Raw genomic sequence first — 20,983 nt, 5'->3', positions numbered from 1 at the left:
CAGAGTCGTGAGGAATGTGTTATGTCGAAGTGTGTGGCCAAGGAATTTGGTTTTCCTCTTTTCTACAGTGTTGATCAATTCCCTTGTTTCGTTTATTTCCTTAAGGACCCTATTGTTTGATTTTTTCTCTGTCCAACTAATTTTCAGCATCCTCCTCCATATCCACATTTCCATTGCTTCCAGGCGTTTTATATCCTGTTTTGCTAAGACCCATGTTTCGCAACCATACAACAAAACACTCCACACAAACATTTTGGCAAATTTTTTCCTAATTTTAATGTTAATGTTCCTGCTTGTCAAAGGCTGTTTCTTGTTATTGAAGGCTTGTTTAGCTAGAGCAATCCTCCTCCTGATTTCTGTGGTGCACCTGTTGTCCTGAGTGATAATGCTTCCCAAGTAGCAAAATTGACTTACTTGTTGTACTTTTTCATCGCCTACCTTAATGTTTATTGGTATTTCCTCAGTTGATTTCTTGACAACTAATACTTTTTTTTTCGAGGTGATCAGTTTCAATTTTGATTCTTGTAGTGTTGATGTTAAAACTCGTAGCATCTTACTTATTTCCCTCTCTGAATCTGCAATTAATGCAATGTAATCTGCAAACCTTATACAGTGGATTTGTTGTCCACAACCGATTATATTGAGATTGGGAACCAATGGCCGGAAATGCATAGTTATCGTGTTATGGGCATACACCGCATAACAAGAACGTAGCTCATAGTAGTTGTTCAAAGTAACAACCGCCATTCTCAATGCATGCATGGCAACCGCGCATGAAGTTCTGCCGTGATCTCTCAAAGATCCCTGTTGTCTGTTGTACCTGGCGACAGACAGTTTGGGCCCTAGCAAGCAGGTCTTCTTCCGTTTCTACGGGGTTTCATACACCAAAGACTTGACGTAACTCCAGAGGAAAAAGTCCACAGGTGTGAGATCCGGAGATCGCGCTGGCCATGGGACAGGACCTCCCCTTCCAATCCAACGATGGGAGCATGTGTTATTCGAAGAGGGCTGCTGCACCGTCGTGTTGAAATCACATTCTTTCGCGGACAACAAGGGGTACAGTCTCCAGGAACTGTGGCAGCACGTGTAGCAGGAACACCAGGTAACGGGGAGGCAGCAAATAAGTAATGTCCTATTAGGTAATCTTGGGATATGCCCGCCCATACGTTGACAGAGAATCGTGGCTGGTGGGTGGCGCGGGGACTGTCCTCACTCCAGACATGGCTGTTAAAAACACCATCACGGCTTACTGAGGTCTCAGCCGTAAAAAATACAAACTGTACAGAGCTCGGCACTACAGAACTGCGGTGGGTAATCCATTGACAGAAGTGAAGGCGGGGCTCAAAATCCGTTGGTCCCAGTGCTTGCACACGTTATTTATGATAGGGGTGTAATACCTGTTCCGCCAGTACTCTCCATACTGTATTCTTTGAAGTGTGCGTTTCACGGGCAAGTTGACGGGTACTTATTGCTAGGTGGTCGGCCACACGATCCAACACCATCTCCTCAAAATCTGTTGTTTGGACATGTCTTCGGCAGGAACCTTGGCCTGCTTTCCGTGCTGTGAACGACCGCATCTCTCGTAAGCTGGTATCCGCGGAGATGAACTTCTTCCGATTAGAATGACGCCTGTTGGGAAAGCGTTCTCTGTACATTCGTGTTGCTTTACGGGCACTACATGCTGCCGCACAGTCTGCCAACTCTCGTGGCGAGTAACGTTCCATCTTTGACTACGCGTCATGCACTGTTCAGAGTAACACACCTCGCCATGGACACATCACAAGCTGTCTGAAGCAATGGCCAACTGACACCAGGGGGATAGTGGTCTGACACGCGTGCTGTGAGCTAAGATGTGTACAGTATGTCAGTTTGGTGGACAGGGTTGTACTCTGTTTGTCACCCGCTGCCTGATCCAGTGTAAAACAAACACCCGGGATCGTCGAAAGAGTGCGACAGAATTTCTTGCGACGTTGCAATACATGCATTGAGATTGGTGGTCGTCACGTTGAACAATACGTTGTTGTTATGCTCTGTACGCTGTGTATGCCCCATTGGTTCCCTATCTCAATACAGTCGGTTGTGGATCCACTATGACCTGTTTCAATTTGACCCAAAAGGTTTGAAACACCCTTTAGGTTACAATTAGGCTCATTCAGCGGTGTTAGCTGGATGAAATAAACATCCTGTAGTTCTTGTTAATCTATTTACCCTCCAGGGTCAGTTTTCCCTCGGACTCAGCGAGGGATCCCACCTCTACCGCCTCAAGTTCAGTGTCCTGGAGCTTCAGACTTTGGGTCGGGGATACAACTGGGGAGAATGACCAGTACCTCGCCCAGGCGGCCTTACCTACTATGCTGAACAGAGGCCTTGTGGAGGGATGGGAAGATTGGAAGGGATAGACAAGGAATTGGGAAGGAAGCGGCCGTGGCCTTAAGTTAGGTACCATCGCGGCATTTGCCTGGAGGAGAAGTGGGAGACCGCGGAAAACCACTTCGAGGATGGCTGAGGTGGGAATCTAACCCACCTCTACTCAGTTGACCTCCCGAGGATGAGTGGACCCCGTTCCAGCCCTCGTACCACTTTTTCAAATTTCGTGGCAGAGCCGGGAATCGAACCGGAACCTGCGGGGATGGCAGCTAATCACGCTAACCACTACACCACAGAGGTGACTTACATCATACTACTGAAGAAAATATATGTGATTTGAAAATATATCCACGACAGACATGATGCAAACAGCTGCTCATTACATATATACACACATTGCCTTTAAAAAAAATTGAAACACCTGGAAGGGGAGAAGGAAACAAAATAAAACTTCCATCCCCGGAGGCCCGGATTCGATTCCCATCTCAGCCATCCTGGAAGTGGTTTTCCGTGGTTTCCCACTTCTCCTCCAGGCAAATGCCGGGATGGTACCTAACTTAAGGCCACGGCCGCTTTCTTCCCTCTTCCTTGTCTGTCCCTTCCAGTCTTCCCATCCCCCACAAGGGCCCTGTTCAGCATAGCAGGTGAAGCCGCCTGGGCGAGGTACTGGTCATCCTCCCCAGTTGTATCCCCCGACCCAGAGTATGAAGCTCCAGGACACTGCCCTTGAGGCGGTAGAGGTGGAATCCCTCACTGAGTTTTAGGGAAAAGCCAACCCTGGAGGGTAAACAGATTAAGAAGAAGAGGAAGAAAACTTCACGGTGTTGAGAGGGTAAGTGATGCTATTTCAGTGATTAAAAATCGAGTCAGATTTACAAAGAATTTCGCAGTATGGGCCCACTCTTCAGTATGACGTTTTACCCACTCTCGCCTGGAGCATGCACTGATTCGGTTGGGAAGGGCAACTGGTCCTTGATATCCTGGATGCTGACATTGGGACGCAGCTTATATCCGAAAAAAAGTGCCCGGATTTGTGGAATAAAGCGTGTGTGTTCGTTCGTTCGTTCGTTCGTTCGTTCGTTCGTTCGTTCGTTCGTTCGTTCGTTCGTTCGTTCGTTCGTTCGTTCGTTCGTTCGTTCGTTCGTTCGTTCGTTCGTTCGTTCGTTTTAATCAAAACTGAAAAAGAAGGTACAAAATGGTAAGTCCTTTGATGCTCTCTGATCGAATTTCGACAGACTGGTAATGGTTCACTGTTTAGCAAGTTAAGTGCGGTAAAAATAGTTTGTTGAGATTCTGGTTCAGTGCTATACAATAAAACTTTGAGCCTCCGTGGCTCAGGCGGCAGCGCGCCGGCCTCTCACCACTGGGTTCCGTGGTTCAAATCCCGGTCACTCCATATGAGATTTGTACTGGACAAAGCGGAAGCCGGACAGGTTTTTCTCCGGGTACACCGGTTTACCCTCTCATATTTCATTCCATCAACACTCTCCATTAACATTTCATTTCATCTGTCAGTCATTAGTCATTGCCCCAGAGGAGTGCGACAGGCCTCGGCAGCCGGCACAATTCCTATCCTCGCCGCAAGATGGGGGCTTCATTCATTCCATCCCTGACCCGGTCACTGACTGGAAAACAGGTTGTAGGTTTTCACAATAAAACTTTCACCAATGGAACAATATTATACAGGTATTACAATTAAATAGAAGTACTGTACGTCGTGATTATTCAATTAAAAATCATTTAGTATTTGATTACACACTACGATACTAACAGACAATAAAGTAACTACTAGACTGACGAATGCGTACGGCAGGCGTGTGAATCATATTAATATCTCAGTGCCATGTCATGATAAAGCCCGGATTTGTATGCATTAATAGGTTAGAATGCAAACTTACTGAAGCGAGTAGCAAATGTACTCTACCTTCATGACGATTATGCTATGGGGTTTGCATAAAACTTAGGGGTACGGCCTATCAGAACCCCTATAATTTATGTTACTCTTGCTACATTATTGAAGAGCGGGTGGCTGACACTTCCTACTAACCAAATTAGTTTGCAGTACTGCATACAAATCCGGGCTTTAGTCATGACCTTGGCAGAAATATATCCCAGCTTCCCTTCCTCACAGCACATGCAAAGTCTCCACTACTTGCTGTGGCGCTATACAAAACGGTTAGCAGCGACGAACGACATTTTGTGCGTATTTTCGCTAATGGTCTTCTTAATAATTAAAGAAAATAAAGGAAATAATTTGCTCAGCTCGCCTGGTAGCCATGATCATTAAGGCGCTGAAGTCTAAACGGTCTGACACCGAGGTTAGCCGGTTCGATTCCCGTTGGTCGAAAAAATTCACCATCAGAATGTTGGCCGGCAGGGTAGGGGAGGTGGTGGTATACAATTTCTAATCACTACATTGCATGCCTAAAGCCTGGATTAAATTCCAAACCTCTCCACAGTGCTCATATGAAGTGAGGGCTCATGACGCTGTTGATGGTGATTCGTCCGTCGGATGGGGACGTTAAGCCTTGAGCAGAACCCTTGGTGCTATTCGGCAGGAGTAGGCTATGTGCCGGCACCGGGTTTCACCCTCTCCCTACTATCATATATCAGGTCATTCATACCATCTCATTAACTCTTCTGATCCCCCTGTGGGTGGAGGCGGTAGAATAACACCCACGGTATCCCCTGCTTGTCGTAAGAGGCGACTAAAAGGGGCCCCAGGGGATCTGTACTTTGGAGCGTGGGTTGGGGGCCACGGGGCTCGTAGCTGAGTCCTGGCATTGCTTCCACTTATTTGTGCCAGGCTCCTGACTTTCATCTTTCCTATCCGACCTTCCTTGGTCAACTCTCGTTCTTTTCCGACCTCGACGCTATTAGGTTTGCGAGTCTTTCATTTTCATGCCCTTCGTGGCCCTTGTCTGTCTTTGGCCGATACCTTCATTTTTCGAATTGTCGGATCCCTTCCAATTTTTCCCTCTGATTAGTGTTATATAGAGGATGGTTGCCTAGTTGTACTTCCTCTTAAAACAATAATCACCACCACCTAACTCTTCTGATGAGGTTGACGACAGATTCATCTCACGTCATACCCGACCCTGTAGGGAAACGGGACAAGGGTTGGACAAACAACCAAGGAAATAATTAGCTGATAAGGCAACAGGCTTGTACAAATTGCTTGTTTTTAATTCCTAGTTTTAGCCGGCTATAATGGAATACAAATGTAATGTGTTCTCCACGAAGGGGGGGAGGGAGGCTCCAGCCCTAATCACTGCCACTGCATGTTCTATCGAGGACAGATCTGGAGACCTTGCTGGCCATTGGAGTACCTCAACAATACGTAGACAGTTCACAGAGACATGTGCCTGTGTAGACGTGTATTGTCCTGTTGAAAAATGGCGATCTGTAAAATTTAGTTTGGCATTGCTTAGGTTAGCGTAGCGTAGCATAGCAGTCCATGTAACTTCATTGGTGAAGGGAACTAATATCTGAAGACTTGAAGGAAAAGAAGCTACGTGAATAACAGAGACTGACAGAGAGAAATAGAGAAGCTCATCTAACACAGTGACCTTGTATAAAGATACAAAAAGCTGGAAGAAGAAAAAGAAAACTATACTAATTGTTGATTGAAATGTACTCTGCAGCTAAACGATATTGCCAGTACTAGCCATGAATTCTTCTTCGTCTACCGCTTTTCCAACACCTGTGGGGTTGCGGGTCCGAAATGTCTCACACATGTGGATTTGGTCCGGTTCTACAATCAGATGCCCTTCCTGACACCAACCTTATATGGAGGGACGTAATCACTATTGCGTGTTTCTGTGGTGGTTGGTAGTGTTGTTGTTGTTATTTTTTCATGAGTCATCTGTCCATAGACTGGTTAGATGCAGCTCTCCATACCACCCTGTCATGTGTCAATCTTTTCATTTCAACGTACCTACTGCATCCTATATCTGCTCTAATCTGCTATTCATATGCATGCCTTCTTCTACCTCCACCGTTCTTACCACCTACCAAACCAAACCAAACCCCATGGCACTACAGCCCTTGAAGGGCCTTGGCCTACCAAGCGACCGCTGCTCAGCCCGAAGGCTTGCAGATTACGAGGTGTCGTATGGTCAGCACGACCAATCCTCTCGGCCGTTATTCTCTGCTTTCTAGACCGGGGCCGCTATCTCACCGTCAGATAGCTCCTCAATTCTAATCACGTAGGCTGAGTGGACCTCGAACCAGCCCTCAGGTCTAGGTAAAAATCCCTGACCTGGCCGGGAATCGAACCCGGGGCCTCCACGTAAGAGGCAGGCACGCTACCCCTACACCTCGGGGCCGTATTCTCACCACCTACACTTCCCTCAAAAACCAACTGCACAAGTCCTGGGTGTCTTAAGATGTGTCCTATCGTTCTAACTCTTCTTCTCGTCATATTTAGCCAAATTGATCGTCTCTCAACAATTCGATTCAGTATCTCTTCATTCGTGATTCGATCTATCCATCTCACCTTCAGCATTCTTCTGTAACACACATTTCAAAAGCTTCTATTCTCTTTCTTTTTGAGCTAGTTATCGTCCATGTTTCACTTCCGCACAGTGCCACACTCCAGATGAAGATCTTCAAAAACATTTTTCTAATTCCTATATCAATGTTCGAAGTGAACAAATTTCCTTTCTTAATAAAGACCTTCCTTGATTGTCCTACTCTGTATTTTATGTCCTCCTTACTTCTGCCATCGTTAATAATTTTACTACCCAAGTAACAATATTAATCTACTTCCTTTAAGACTTCATTGCCATATCTAATATTTCCTGCATCACTTGACTTTGTTCGACTGCACTCTATTACGTTTGTTTCGGACTTATTTATTTTCATCCTGTACACCTTCCCCAAGACTCTGCCTTTACCATTCAACAATTTGTCGAGATCGTCTGCAGTCTCAGATAAAATAACAATATCATCAGCAATTCTCAGGGTTCTGATTTCCTCTCCCACCGGGCGAGTTGGCCGTGCGCGTAGAGGCGCGCGGCTGTGAGCTTGCATCCGGGAGATAGTAGGTTCGAATCCCACTATCGGCAGCCCTGAAGATGGTTTTCCGTGGTTTCCCATTTTCACACCAGGCAAATGCTGGGGCTGTACCTTAATTAAGGCCACGGCCGCTTCCTTCCAACTCCTAGGCCTTTCCTATCCCATCGTCGCCATAAGACATATCTGTGTCGGTGCGACATAAAGCCCCTAGCAAAAAAAAAACAAAAAAAAAATTTCCTCTCCTTGGATTCAGATTCCCTTTCCAAATTCCTCTTTGATTTCCTCTACCCTCTGTTCTAAATAAGCCGGCCCCGTGGTGTAGGGGTAGCGTGCCTGCGTCTTACCCGGAGGCCCCGGGTTCGATTACCGGCCAGGTCAGGAATCTTTACCTGGACCTGAGGGCTGGTTCGAGGTCCACTCAGCCTACGTGATTAGAATTGAGGAGCTATCTGACGGTGAGATGGCAGCCCCGGTCTAGAAAGCCAAGAATAACGGCCGAGAGGATTCGTCGTGCTGACCACACGACACCTCGTAATCTGCAGGCCTTCGGGCTGAGCAGCGGTCGCTTGGTAAGCCAAGGCCCTTCAAGGGCTGTAGTACCATGGGGTTTGGTTTGGTTTGGTTCTGTTCTATATAACCATTGGAAAGGAGGGAGGACTAACTGCAGCCTTACCTCACTCCTCTGTGGATTGTTGTTTCTTTTTCAAAGCCCTCGATTCTTATCACTGCAGACTGGCATTCTTTTATAGATTGCAGATATTTCCTAGTTCTCGGTATCGATTCCGATCACCGTCAGAATCTCAAATAGCTTGGTCCAATCAACATTATCGAATGCCTTGTCTAGATCTACGAACGCCATGTACGTGGGCTTGTCCTTTATTCGATACTGAACTTTACATATGATAACAATGATATTTACAATAATATACAAAAGTTGAAAATTAGAAAAGCGACTGGAATTGATAAGATTTCTGGGGATATACTAGGATATAGTACCATAACTGAAGGACTTATTTTATTATTGATTGGTTGAAGGAGCTATACCAAATGAATGGCGAGTTGCTATAGTAGCCCCTGTGTATAAAGTAAAGGGTGATAGACATAAAGCTGAAAATTACAGGCCAGTAAGTTTGATATGCGTTGTATGTAAGCTTTGGGAAGGCATTCTTTCTGATTATATTAGACATGTTTGTGAAATTAATAACTGGTTCGATAGAAGGCAGTTCGGTTTTAGGAAAGGCTATTCCACTGAAGTTCAACGTGTAGGATTCCAGCAAGATATAGCAGATATCTTGGATTCAGGAGGTCAAATGGACTGCATTGCGATTGACTTGTCTAAAGCATTTCATAGGGTGGATCATGGGAGACTACTGGCAAAAATGAGTGCAATTGGACTAACGTTAAAATTTTAATAATTGAAAAAGAGGTTCAACCTATTCAATACATAAGAGAAATAAATGTAGTGAATGCATTCTTATTTAATAGTAATTAGAATTGGTACCGGTTTCGACCCTAGTCCAGGTCATCGTCAGTCGTTCAAAACATAAAAAACATAAAAAACAATGCATATGAAAAAGAAAAAGATTAAGTGAACTCTGGATCGGTATAAGATGAAATATAAATTGATTATGGGGGTAGAAATTGTGAGTCACTTAAAAGAAAACAGTACGTAATATTATGAATGGTAGTACGGCACACGCAATGATAGGTAAAGTCTCACAATGTTTATGAATAGTGGAGAACGGTGAAATGGGTCAGTTTTTACACACCGTCAGGTACAAAGTCACAACACTATCGAACAACATATGAAGATCCATAAATATGTTGAAGTCGAAGACGAATAGATTTATAGAAGCAAACTGCCAGCTCCCTGTGATCAGCGCGGCACACTCAATGTCATGCGCTGTGATCTCTAACGCCAAAGTAGAATGGAGAATATCCTGAAGATCCAGTATTTGCCTCGGTTGCGGGAAGTTAAGTACGTATATATAGAAATATACAACGCAATTCAGTATAATTGAATGAGTAATTGTGACTGGATGGGTTGCTATATTTCTAGAAAATAGATCTCAGAGAATTAGAGTAGGCAAAGCTTTATCTGACCCTGTAATAATTAAGAGGGGAATTCCTCAGGGCAGCATTATTGGACCTTTATGTTTTCTTATATTTATAAATGATATGAGTAAGGAATTGGAATCAGAGGTAAGGCTTTTTGCAGATGATGTTATTCTGTATAGAGTAATAAATAAGTTACAAGATTGTGAGCAACTGCAACATGACCTAGACAATGTTGTGAGATGGACAGCTGGCAATGGTATGATGATAAACGGGGCTAAAAGTCAGGTTGTGAGTTTCACAAATAGGAAAAGTCCTCTCAGTTTTAATTACTGTGTTGATAGGGTGAAAGTTCTTTTTGGGGATCTTTGTAAGTATCTAGGTGTTAATATAAGGAAAGATCTTCATTGGGGTAACCACATAAATGGGATTGTTAATAAAGGATATAGATCTCTGCACATGGTTATGAGGGTGTTTAGGGGTTGTAGTAAGGATGTAAAGGAGAGGGCATATAAGTCTCTGGTAATGCCCCAACTAGAGTATGGTTCCAGTGTATGGGACCCTCACCAGGATTACCTGATTCAAGAACTGGAAAAAATCCAAAGAAAAGCAGCTCGATTTGTTCTGGGTGATTTCCGACAAAAGAGTAGCGTTACAAAAATGTTGCAAAGTTTGGGCTGGGAAGACTTGGGAGAAAGAAGACGAGCTGCTTGACTAAGTGGTATGTTCCGAGCTGTCAGCGGAGAGATGGCGTGGAATGACATCAGTAGACGAATAAGTTTGAGTGGCGTCTTTAAAAGTAGGAAAGATCACAATATGAAGATAAAGTTGGAGTTCAAGAGGTCAAATTGGGGCAAATATTCATTTATAGGAAGGGGAGTTAGGGATTGGAATAACTTACCAAGGGAGATGTTCAATAAATTTCCAATTTCTTTGAAATCATTTAATAAAAGGCTAGGAAAACAACAGATAGGGAATCTGCCACCTGGGCGACTGCCCTAAATGCAGATCAGTATTGATCTATTGATCTAAGATCAGACGTAAAGTCAGGATTGCTTCACGTGTTCCTACACTACTTCTTCAGCCAAATAGATCTTATCCTAGCTCACTTTCAGCTTGTCTTTCCAATCTTCTGTAAGTAGGTAAGGGTTATTCTGCCCGAAGGCAGGTCCGAACCTCCGCAGAGGTGTTCCTGAGCCGGAGTTTACGTGCGGTAGGGTGGCCAGTTCCTTTCCGTCCTCCTTTCCCTTACCAACAGCGCGTGGCAACCCATCCAACTCCTGACCACGCCCAATGTTGCTTAACTTCGGAGATCACACGGGATCCGGTGTTTCAACACAGCTACGGCCGTTGGCTTCTGTAAGTAATACATGTTAAAATTTTTCAAGCGTGAGATACTAAACTAATGGTGCGGCAGTTTTCACACTTGTCAGCACCGGCTTTCTTGCGAATAGGTATAACAACATTATGCCGAAAGTCGGATGGCACTTCTCCTGTATCAATGGTGTCTGAATATGAAGAGGAAAGTGTTGGGACAAACACAAACACTCATTCCCCGAGCCAGAAAAAATAATCAGAGTAAAAGCCCTGACCCGACCGGGAATCGAACCCGGGACCTTGTGAACCGAAAGCCTCAACACGGACCATTCAGCCAAGGAGTCGAATTCATGAATTACACTACATTAATTTATTAATCACCCATTACGCTGTATTCCCTACGTTTCGTGCCATCTTAAATCCGTTCCTACATCCCTACAATTTTCAAAGAAGGCAGAATGTTGCTATGCGTTGGGATATGTCGATACGGTTGACAACACAGGGCTAAAGAAACCTAACCTTCGCAATAGAATTATAATTAAGGTGCTTAGCTTCATTTATCTCCCGCATGTTAATGTATGCCTGGAAGAGCATCTGTTGTTGTACAACGTACAAATAAAGACATGCTTCAAAATGTACTGGACGTCAACATTCAAGAAAGTACAGAATGGTAATCATTATCACAATCGTCAATCAATTGCCATTGATCTGCATTTAGGACTGTTGCACAGGTGGTTGATTTCCTACCAGTTGTTTATCTATTTTTTTTTTCCTAAATCATTTTAAAGAAACTGGAAATGTACTGTCTCCCTTGATAGAATGATTCCACTTGCTCTAAACGAGTATTTGCCCGAATTTATCCTCTTGAATTCCAACTTTATATTCATTTCATTATATTGTCTACTTTTTAAACTTATTTAAGGTTTTTCGTCTACTTAGGTCATTCCAAGCCGTCTCATCACTGACAGCTCGGAACATACCGCTTAATCAAGCAGCTCATCTCCTTACTTCGAAGTCCTCCCAGCCCAAATTTTTAATATTTTTGTAACGCTACTCTTTTGTCGGAATCACCCAGAACAAATCGCACTGCTTTCCTTTGAATCTCTTCCAGTTCTTGCATCAAGCAGTCCTGGTGTGGGTCCTATATCCTGGAACCAAACACTTACTGGGGTCTTACCAGAGACTTATATGCCCACTTCTTTTCATCCTTACTACATAATAGCCTCATTACCATATGAAGAGATCTGAAACATTCACATACAATCCCTTTTATGTGATTTCCCCAATGAAGCAGGCCATCTCAGGGTGCATATACCAGTGCATTGCGCGGCACAACGTGCAAAAGACGACTTCGCCAGGTTGACCAGAGTGCAGAACCCCACGCCTCGAGTTTGAATAGCGATGTCTCTCTCTTTCTTTACGCCTGTCTCCCCCTTCTCGCTTGCTCCGAGCAGAGATGTGCCGAGCTTAGCCGAGTTGCCCCGAGACAAAACGCTGGTCCGAACCGAGCCAAGTAAAAAAAAACTCAGAACGAACATTCATCTCACTTCATGTTCGACCCCGTACAGTAGAGAAACGGGATAAGGTTGGACGTACATACAGTTCTGCGATGACGAACCCTTGAATTTATTTTCACAAATAGAAACTATACCCTCCAGTTTTAAAATAATTTGCACATGTGTTGTTTAGAAAGGAATCCCACCCTCCAACCTGCACACCCCCAAGAGTTAACAGTTCATAACGGCGGTGTTGCGAAACTTAGGTCTCTCCTTGTCAACACTCCGCACGCTACTGGGGTCTGTGCTACACTGACTGACAGAGCAAATGCAACACCGAGAAGGAGTGGTCAGAACTTTATGCCAATTGCAGGGTAGACTGACGTCACTGAGGTATGCTCATGATGTGAAATGCGCCGCTGTGCTGCGCACGTAGCGAACGATAAATGGGACACGGCGTTGGCGAATGGCCCACTTCGTACCGTGATTTCTCAGCCGACAGTCATTGTAGAACGTGTTGTCGTGTGCCACAGGACACATGTATAGCTAAGAATGCCAGGCCGCCGTCAACGGAGGCATTTCCAACAGACAGACGACTTTACGAGGGGTATGGTGATCGGGCTGAGAAGGGCAGGTTGGTCGCTTCGTCAAATCGCAGCCGATACCCATAGGGATGTGTCCACGGTGCAGCGCCTGTGGCGAAGATGGTTGGCGCAGGGACATGTGGCACGTGCGAGGGGTCCAGGCGCAGCCCGAGTGACGTCAGCACGCGAGGATCGGCGCATCCGCCGCCAAGCGGTGGCAGCCCCGCACGCCACGTCAACCGCCATTCTTCAGCATGTGCAAGACACCCTGGCTGTTCCAATATCGACCAGAACAATTTCCCGTCGATTGGTTGAAGGAGGCCTGCACTCCCGGCGTCCGCTCAGAAGACTACCATTGACTCCACAGCATAGACGTGCACGCCTGGCATGGTGCCGGGCTAGAGCCACTTGGATGAGGGAATGGCGGAACGTCGTGTTCTCCGATGAGTCACGCTTCTGTTCTGTCAGTGATAGTCACCGCAGACGAGTGTGGCGTCGGCGTGGAGAAAGGTCAAATCCGGCAGTAACTGTGGAGCGCCCTACCGCTAGACAACGCGGCATCATGGTTTGGAGCGCTATTGCGTATGATTCCACGTCACCTCTAGTGCGTATTCAAGGCACGTTAAATGCCCACCGCTACGTGCAGCATGTGCTGCGCCCGGTGGCACTCCCGTACCTTCAGGGGCTGCCCAATGCTCTGTTTCAGCAGGATAATGCCCGCCCACACACTGCTCGCATCTCCCAACAGGCTCTACGAGGTGTACAGATGCTTCCGTGGCCAGCGTACTCTCCGGATCTCTCACCAATCGAACACGTGTGGGATCTCATTGGACGCCGTTTGCAAACTCTGCCCCAGCCTCGTACGGACGACCAACTGTGGCAAATGGTTGACAGAGAATGGAGAACCATCCCTCAGGACACCATCCGCACTCTTATTGAGTCTGTACCTCGAAGTGTTTCTGCGTGCATCGCCGCTCGCGGTGGTCCTACATCCTACTGAGTCGATGCCGTGCGCATTATGTAACCTGCATATCGGTTTGAAATAAACATCAATTATTCGTCCGTGCCGTCTCTGTTTTTTCCCCAACTTTCATCCCTTTCGAACCACTCCTTCTTGGTGTTGCATTTGCTCTGTCAGTCAGTGTATTTTAACACTGGCCCTCCAGCTCTTGCAGAGTTACATTCTCATCGTAGGAGAAAAGTGTGCTTCGCTCAATTCTGCTTACTCATCTCAAGAAGGTCACATTCGTTACGGCATTTATTATCACTTAACTCAATAGCGGACAGTCATCAGCAGAGATTAGTATACTAGGGATCGCCAGTGAAAATGGAGCGTTGGTCGGGTCGTGTAGCTTTAGTGACAGGAGCTAGTGCTGGTATAGGAGCAGCTGTAGCGTACCAGTTACAAGACCACGGAGTTCATGTCGTAGCTGTGGCTCGGAGAGTGGACAAGATAGAGGTGAGTGCCAGATACCAAGATTTAGCTAATGAGAGTAGGCCTCAGTGGTGAATGCTGGGATCAAGAGATGGGCTACCACTAGACTTAGGTTACCTCTTTTCGATGTTTTTTTTTTTTTTTTGCTTTACGTCGCACCGAAACAGATAGGTCCTATGGCGACGATGGGATACGAAAGGCCTAGGAATTGGAAGGAAGCGGCCGTGACCTTAATTAAGGTACAGCCCCAGCATTTGCCTGCTGTGAAAATGGGAAACCACGGAAAGCCATCTTCAGGGCTGCCGACAGTGGGGTTCGAACACACTATCTCCCGATTACTGGATACTGGCCGCACTTAAGCGACTGCAGCTATCGAGCTCGGTGATGGTTGTTTTACTGAACGTCAAGCCTTACGCGTTTTGAGCTGCAGCCAATAGCCAGTGGGGAAGCCTACTGTGTTGTCAAGGCTGTTTAACAAGCTACTGACCTGGTCTCTGCTACTGCCAATAATCAACACCTGATCAGTGGAGATGGCAGCCTAAGGTTTAGCAAATTAAAGTCCGGCTGTGTGACTAAAGTGATAGATCACTTGCCTTTGGCCCGATGGCCCTGGTTCAATTCTCAGAATCAACCCCCTCGTACTCTTGATTCTCCTGGCTTGGGGACTGGGTGTTTATGAGGTCTTCGCCATTCTTTTCATCCTCATTAGATCAGCACCAAGCCTATACAGATGCCATGCACTATTTTCTTTTACTTTACATCGCACCGACACAGATAGGTCTTACGGCGACGATGGGATAGGAACGGCCTAGAAATGGGAAGGAAGTGGCGGTGGTCTTAATTAAGGTACATTTGCCTGGTGTGAAAATGGGAAACCACACGGAAAACCATCTTCAGGGCTGCCGACAGTGTAATTCGAACGCACTATCTCCCGGTTGCGATCTCACAGCTGCGCGCCCCTAAACGCACGGCCTACTCACCCGGTATTATTATTATTTTTATTATTATTATTAAATTAAAATGTTGAATTTTACAGCGTCCGCCTCTGTTGTGTAGTGGTTAGTGTGATGAGCTGCCACCCCCAGAGGCCCGGATTCTATTCCCGGCACTGCCGCGATATTTGAAAAGTGATACGAGGGCTGTAACGGGGTCCACTCAGCCTCGGGAGGTCAACTAAGTAGAGGTGGGTTCGATTCCCACCTCAGCCATCCTGGAAGTGGTTTTCCGTGGTTTCCCACTTCTCCTGCGGGCAAATGCCGGGATGGTACCTAACTTAAGGCCACGACCGTTTTCTTCCCTCTTCCTTGTCTATCCCTTCCAATCTTCCCATCCCCCCGCAAGGCCCCTGTTCAGCATAGCAGGTGAGGCCGCCTGGGCGAGGTACTGGTCATCCTCCCCAGTTTCATCCCCCGACCCAATGTCTCACGCTCCAGGACACTGCCCTTGAGGCGGTAGAGGTGTTATCGCTCGCCGAGTCCGAGGGAAATGCCAACCCTGGAGGGTAAGCAGATTAAGAAGAAGAATACTCTATCGACCAAATCGGCAAAACTGAGTTAGTGGTACTGCTCGCAGCCGACAACACGGTTCAAGGGGGACGAGAAGGCGTTTAAAGATAGTGCTGATAACGTATCATATATCCAATATCATTACATATCAGTTGTCAGTCATTAATCATTGCCCCAGATGAGTGCGACAGGTTTCGGCAGCTCGCACATTTACTATCCTCGCCGCTAGATGGGGACTTCAATCATTCTATTTTTGATCAGGTCGAATGACCGGAAACAGGCTGTGGATTTTGCGCTCGCTATCCACGGGCTTATCAGGGTGAAGCAGAACTCCCCCGACAAACTTACGGAGGTGGTTCAGGGATACCGTCTGAGTATATTGGTATAAGGGACCCGTGGCTTGTTACAGAGTATTTGCATTTCGTTTGGATTGTTGCCCTAGTTAGCTTTGTACCTGCATTGCAGTGAAAATAACAAATTTTACTTCTTGGCAAACGCCGGAGTGCCGGAATTTTGTCCCATAGGTGTCCTTTAACGTGCCGAAAGCCAACGATTCCGTGATCATCGTGGTTGACCTTTTTAAACAATACCTGTAAGGGAACAGTTCCGCATTTGTTACGTACTGCTGAGGTGTGCTGATTTTCGTATGGTTTGGTTATTGCAAATTACAGGCTTTGCATTACTCAGTGTTTCGTGTGTACAGAACAGATTTAACACACTGTGGCAAAAGTGTACGTGTTTCGCCTGAGAGTTGCTGCATTACTCTGAGTTTTGTGTTGTACGTTTTGGTTGTTCCATATTACATATAGTTTCACTGATATGAAGGTATTTCCACAGAAACAAGGTTGATTGGGGTGTATGTTGGGTATTCAGCCCGAAGGCTAGTTTGATCCTCTGCAGCTCCGCCAACAGCTGTCATAAATAGCCTAGGCGTCACTGAAGAGGCGTACTAGGGAAATGAGGAGTGAGGTAGTTTCCCGTTGCTTTCCTCACCGAGCCAGCCGTTGCTGTTACATATCAGTCTGCCAAGTCCACTGAAATGTATGCACCAACCGACCCTATGAGCGATATTTTCACAGCATTCATAACAGGGACTGGCTGCATAAGGAATGGTATTACTAGCATCACTCATACCTCAGTCACTTTCATATTGTCAAAGCCAAGGATGAGACTGAGACAGGTCATTGAAAGTAACAAATTTGATATAGCCCATACCAGAAGACACTGTAAACACTAAATCTCGCCAGCAAAGGCATATGACTGGGGTAAGAAACCGAAAAATTCATACTTACGTTATTAATCTGCAACGAACCAATGGCGACCACAGGTTCCTTAGGCTATACCAATAAACTCCGAAAGTTTGTTGGTGAAGTTGGCTTCAATCCGTGTAGCATAAACTTGCAACTTTATATCAGGTAGGACTGTCCGACTCGTTGGCTGAACGGTCAGCGTACTGGCCTTCGGTTCAGAGGGTCCCGGGTTCGAATCCCGGCCGGGTTGGGGATTTTAACCTTAATTGATTAATTCCTACTGCACGGGGGCTGGGTGTAGGCCCTATGTGTTGTCTTCATCATTATTTCATCCTCATCACGACGCGCAGGTCTCCTATGGGCGTCAAATAGAAAGACCTGCACTTTGGCGAGCCGAACCCGTCCTGGGATATCCCGGCACTGAAAGCCATACGACATTTCATTTCATCAGGTAGGACTGTGTGCTCCTTCACTGTCACATTCATTTATCTTAAATTCCACTGGCGTAGTCTCAACAGTTTTTCTGTAATATCCTTAATCTCATCATCATTATCTCTCTCCTGCAGCTGTCCGGGGACGCTGTTATAGAATCCCGTTGTATGCGTCTCCCTTAGGACTTCTGCTATCCATTCAGTAGCGGCCAGCCCTTAAGGACTCCCGGATGATGTCCTCCCTAGAGAACGAAAATGTTCTTTTATTTTCTCTCGACACTTGAAATCAAATATCGGACTCGATAATGCTAGGCAAGGTACATTTCATTGTAAAACTGTAAATTCCCATCAATAAGGAAGACTGTTCGGCAATAAGTTATCCATCTTAGGTGACTGACTTTCAGCGCGCAGTTCACTGGTAAATGATTTCAGGTTGAAGATAAGGCACGGACTCTCGAATTTCCGTCCGAGGATATAGTATGGGTGAGGGGTTAAGATGTAAGGGAGAAGTGCGCAGATAGACGGTTTCTTGGGCGGGGGGGAGAGGAAGGGAACGGGAAGAGGCTTTCACTTGGGTACAGTTCGTAACTTGGTGTGAAAATGGGAAAACACGGAAAACCATTTTCAGGACTGCCGACAGTTGGGTTCGAACCCACTATATTCCGGAGGCGAGCTCACAGCTGAGCGCCCCTAACCGCACGGCCAACTCGCCCGGTTTCTTTGATGATGATGATGCTTGTTGTTTAAAGGGGCCTAATATCTAGGTCATCGGCCCCTAATGGTACGAAATGAGACGAAATGTAATAATAAATTAAATGTCCAAAATCCTTCACTGACCAGAATTCGAAAGGTGAGGACAAAAATGAATGGATGGATATGAATTTAAAACAATCAGTGGATCCGACCCGTAATGCATCATACCATAAAAGTAGAATTGCTGACCAAGGGACTGCTTCTGCTGCACAATACTCAATCGATGATGCTTGTAGTCTAAAGGGGTCAAAAATCCAACTCATCGGCCCCTCATAATGGTACTTATCGCTAGGAAAGTAGAAGCATGGTATTTATCATGTTGCGGTACTAATCAAAAGTAGCGTAGACTCGCGGTATTGCACACATTATGGTACTACTCACAGGTAATGAAATTCCCACATGTAACACAGACCTGTGGTGTTTCTCACATTGCGGCGCCATTTACAGGCAACCTATAGTGTTCATCACATAAGTGTACTAACCACAGAGACTCGTACTACCATCCCGTGGTGTTCCTCATATAGTCGGTACTAATCACAGCCAAGCCAGAACCATGGTGTCACTCACCCATAGATTAGTGCTAATCACAGATACCGTAAAACCCACCCTGATTCACACACTGTCGCTACTAATCACAAACGTATTGTGTACCTAACATAACCGCAATACAAATCATATAACACATTATATAACAACTGTTCGCTTGATGGTTACTTCTTTCACTCTATAAATTGCACTGTCATCTTGTAACACTTAAGTACTTGATTATCTCATCAACCTGGCCTTGACTTGCCTTTGAGAATATAACGGAGATCCACCACGCAGAGAGCAAGTTACAGGCAGACAACATGGAGCATTATATTCTCAGTTAGTAACATGTTGAGAAATATTTTTCATTTATATTTGTGTTACGGACGAACTCTGATTTAACCAACATGTGTTCAGGGTGCGGTAAGTGCTGCCATCTGCAATGTCGCTGTAAACGCAATTCTCACGGCACAGAGCAGGCAGTTTATAGAGATTGAGACGGCGGTGATCTCAACACAAGTTACATAACAACGGATATTTTTACGTTCGCAACATCACTCTATCAACTGCACTGTCATCTTACAGCTCTCACGTACTGTTTATCTCGCCAACCTTGGCTTGCCTGTGAGAATATAAAGGAGCTCTGCCTCTCACACAGCAAGTTCCTAACAGGCAGACAACATGGAGCGTTGGTCGGGTCGTGTAGCTTTAGTGACAGGAGCTAGTGCTGGTATAGGAGCAGCTGTAGCCTACCAGTTACAAGACCACGGAGTTAATGTCGTAGCTGTGGCTCGGAGAGTGGACAAGATAGAGGTGAGTGCCAGATACCAAGATTTAGCTAATGTAAGTAGGCCTCAGTGGTGAATGCTGGGATCAAGACGTGGGCTACCACTAGACTTAGGTTATCCCTTTTCGATGGTTGTTTTACTGAACGTCAAGCCTCAAGCGTTTAGAGCTGCAGCCAATAGCCAGTCTAGAAGCCTGGTGTGTTGTCAAGTCAATTTCACAAGCTACTGCCCTGGCTCAGAAAGAAAGAGAATAGAAGCTTTTGAAATGTGGTGTTACAGAAGAATGCTGAAGGTGAGATGGATAGATCGAATCACGAATGAAGAGATACTGAATCGAATTGGTGAGAGGAGATCGATTTGGCTAAATTTGACGAGAAGAAGAGATAGAATGATAGGACACATCTTAAGACACCCAGGACTTGTTCAGTTGGTTTTTGAAGGAAGTGTAGGTGGCAAGAACGGTAGGGGTAGACCAAGGTATGAATATGACAAACAGATTAGAGCAGATGTAGGATGCAATAGCTACGTAGAAATGAAAAGGTTAGCACAGGATAGGGTGGCATGGAGAGCTGCATCAAACCCGTCTATGGACTGATGACTCAAACAACAACAAACTGCCCTGGCCTCTTTTACTGCCAATAATCAACACGTGATCAGTAGTGACAGCAGCCTAAGGTTTAGCAAATTAAAGTCCGGCTTTGTGGCTAAATGGATAGAATACTTGAACTTCGTCCGATGGCCCTGGTTTAATTCTCAGAATTAAGCCCCAGCTTGGGGACTGAGTGTTTATGACGTCTTCGCCATTCACTTCATCCTCATTAGATCACCACCAAACCTATACAGATGCCATGCACTATTATTATTATTATTATTATTATTATTATTATTATTATCATCATCATCATCATCATCTGTTTACCCTCCAGGTTCGGTTTTTCCCTCGGACTCAGCGAGGGATCCCACCTCTACCGCCTCAAGGGCAGTGTCCTGGAGCTTCAGACTCTTGGTCGTGGGATACAACTGGGGAGAATGACCAGTACCTCGCCCAGGCGGCCTCACCTGCTATGCTGAACAGGGGCCTTGTGGAGGAATGGGAAGATCGGATGGGATAGGCAAGGAAGAGGGAAGGAAGCGGCCGTGGCCTTTAGTTAGGTACCATCCCGGCATTCGCCTGGAGGAGAAGTGGGAAACCACGGAAAACCACTTCGAGGATGGCTGAGGTGGGAATCGAACCCACCTCTACTCAGTTGACCTCCCGAGGCTGAGTGGACCCCGTTCCAGCCCTCGTACCACTTTTCAAATTTCGTGGCAGAGCCGGGAATCGAACGCGGACCTCCGGGGGTGGCAGCTAATCACGCTAACCACTACACCACAGAGGCGGACATTATTATTATTATTATTATTATTATTATTATTATTATTATTATTATTATTATTATTATTATTACATTTTAT

General features: G+C 45.7%; 1 protein-coding gene across 2 annotated transcripts in view; it reads left to right on the top strand.

The window, feature by feature from the left end:
• The first annotated feature begins 14,125 nt into the window (after nt 1-14,125).
• Nucleotides 14,126-20,983, top strand: part of LOC136886434 (dehydrogenase/reductase SDR family member 11) — a 35,959-nt gene continuing 29,101 nt past the window's right edge. The window contains exon 1 of one of the 2 annotated variants that reach the window (XM_067159210.2): nt 14,126-14,297. In XM_067159210.2, coding sequence (XP_067015311.2) covers nt 14,166-14,297 — 132 coding nt within the window. In that variant the 5' untranslated portion in view covers nt 14,126-14,165. Of the gene's footprint in view, nt 14,298-19,332; nt 19,554-20,983 lie in introns of those variants that run through there. The other variant, XM_067159208.2, reaches the window with a different exon arrangement.

The sequence above is a fragment of the Anabrus simplex genome, chromosome X (genome assembly GCF_040414725.1).
Source record: "Anabrus simplex isolate iqAnaSimp1 chromosome X, ASM4041472v1, whole genome shotgun sequence".
NCBI classification, from domain to species: Eukaryota; Metazoa; Arthropoda; class Insecta; order Orthoptera; family Tettigoniidae; genus Anabrus; species Anabrus simplex.
Note: the sequence above shows the minus strand (reverse complement) of the source record. Positions and strands in the feature narration are given on the sequence as shown.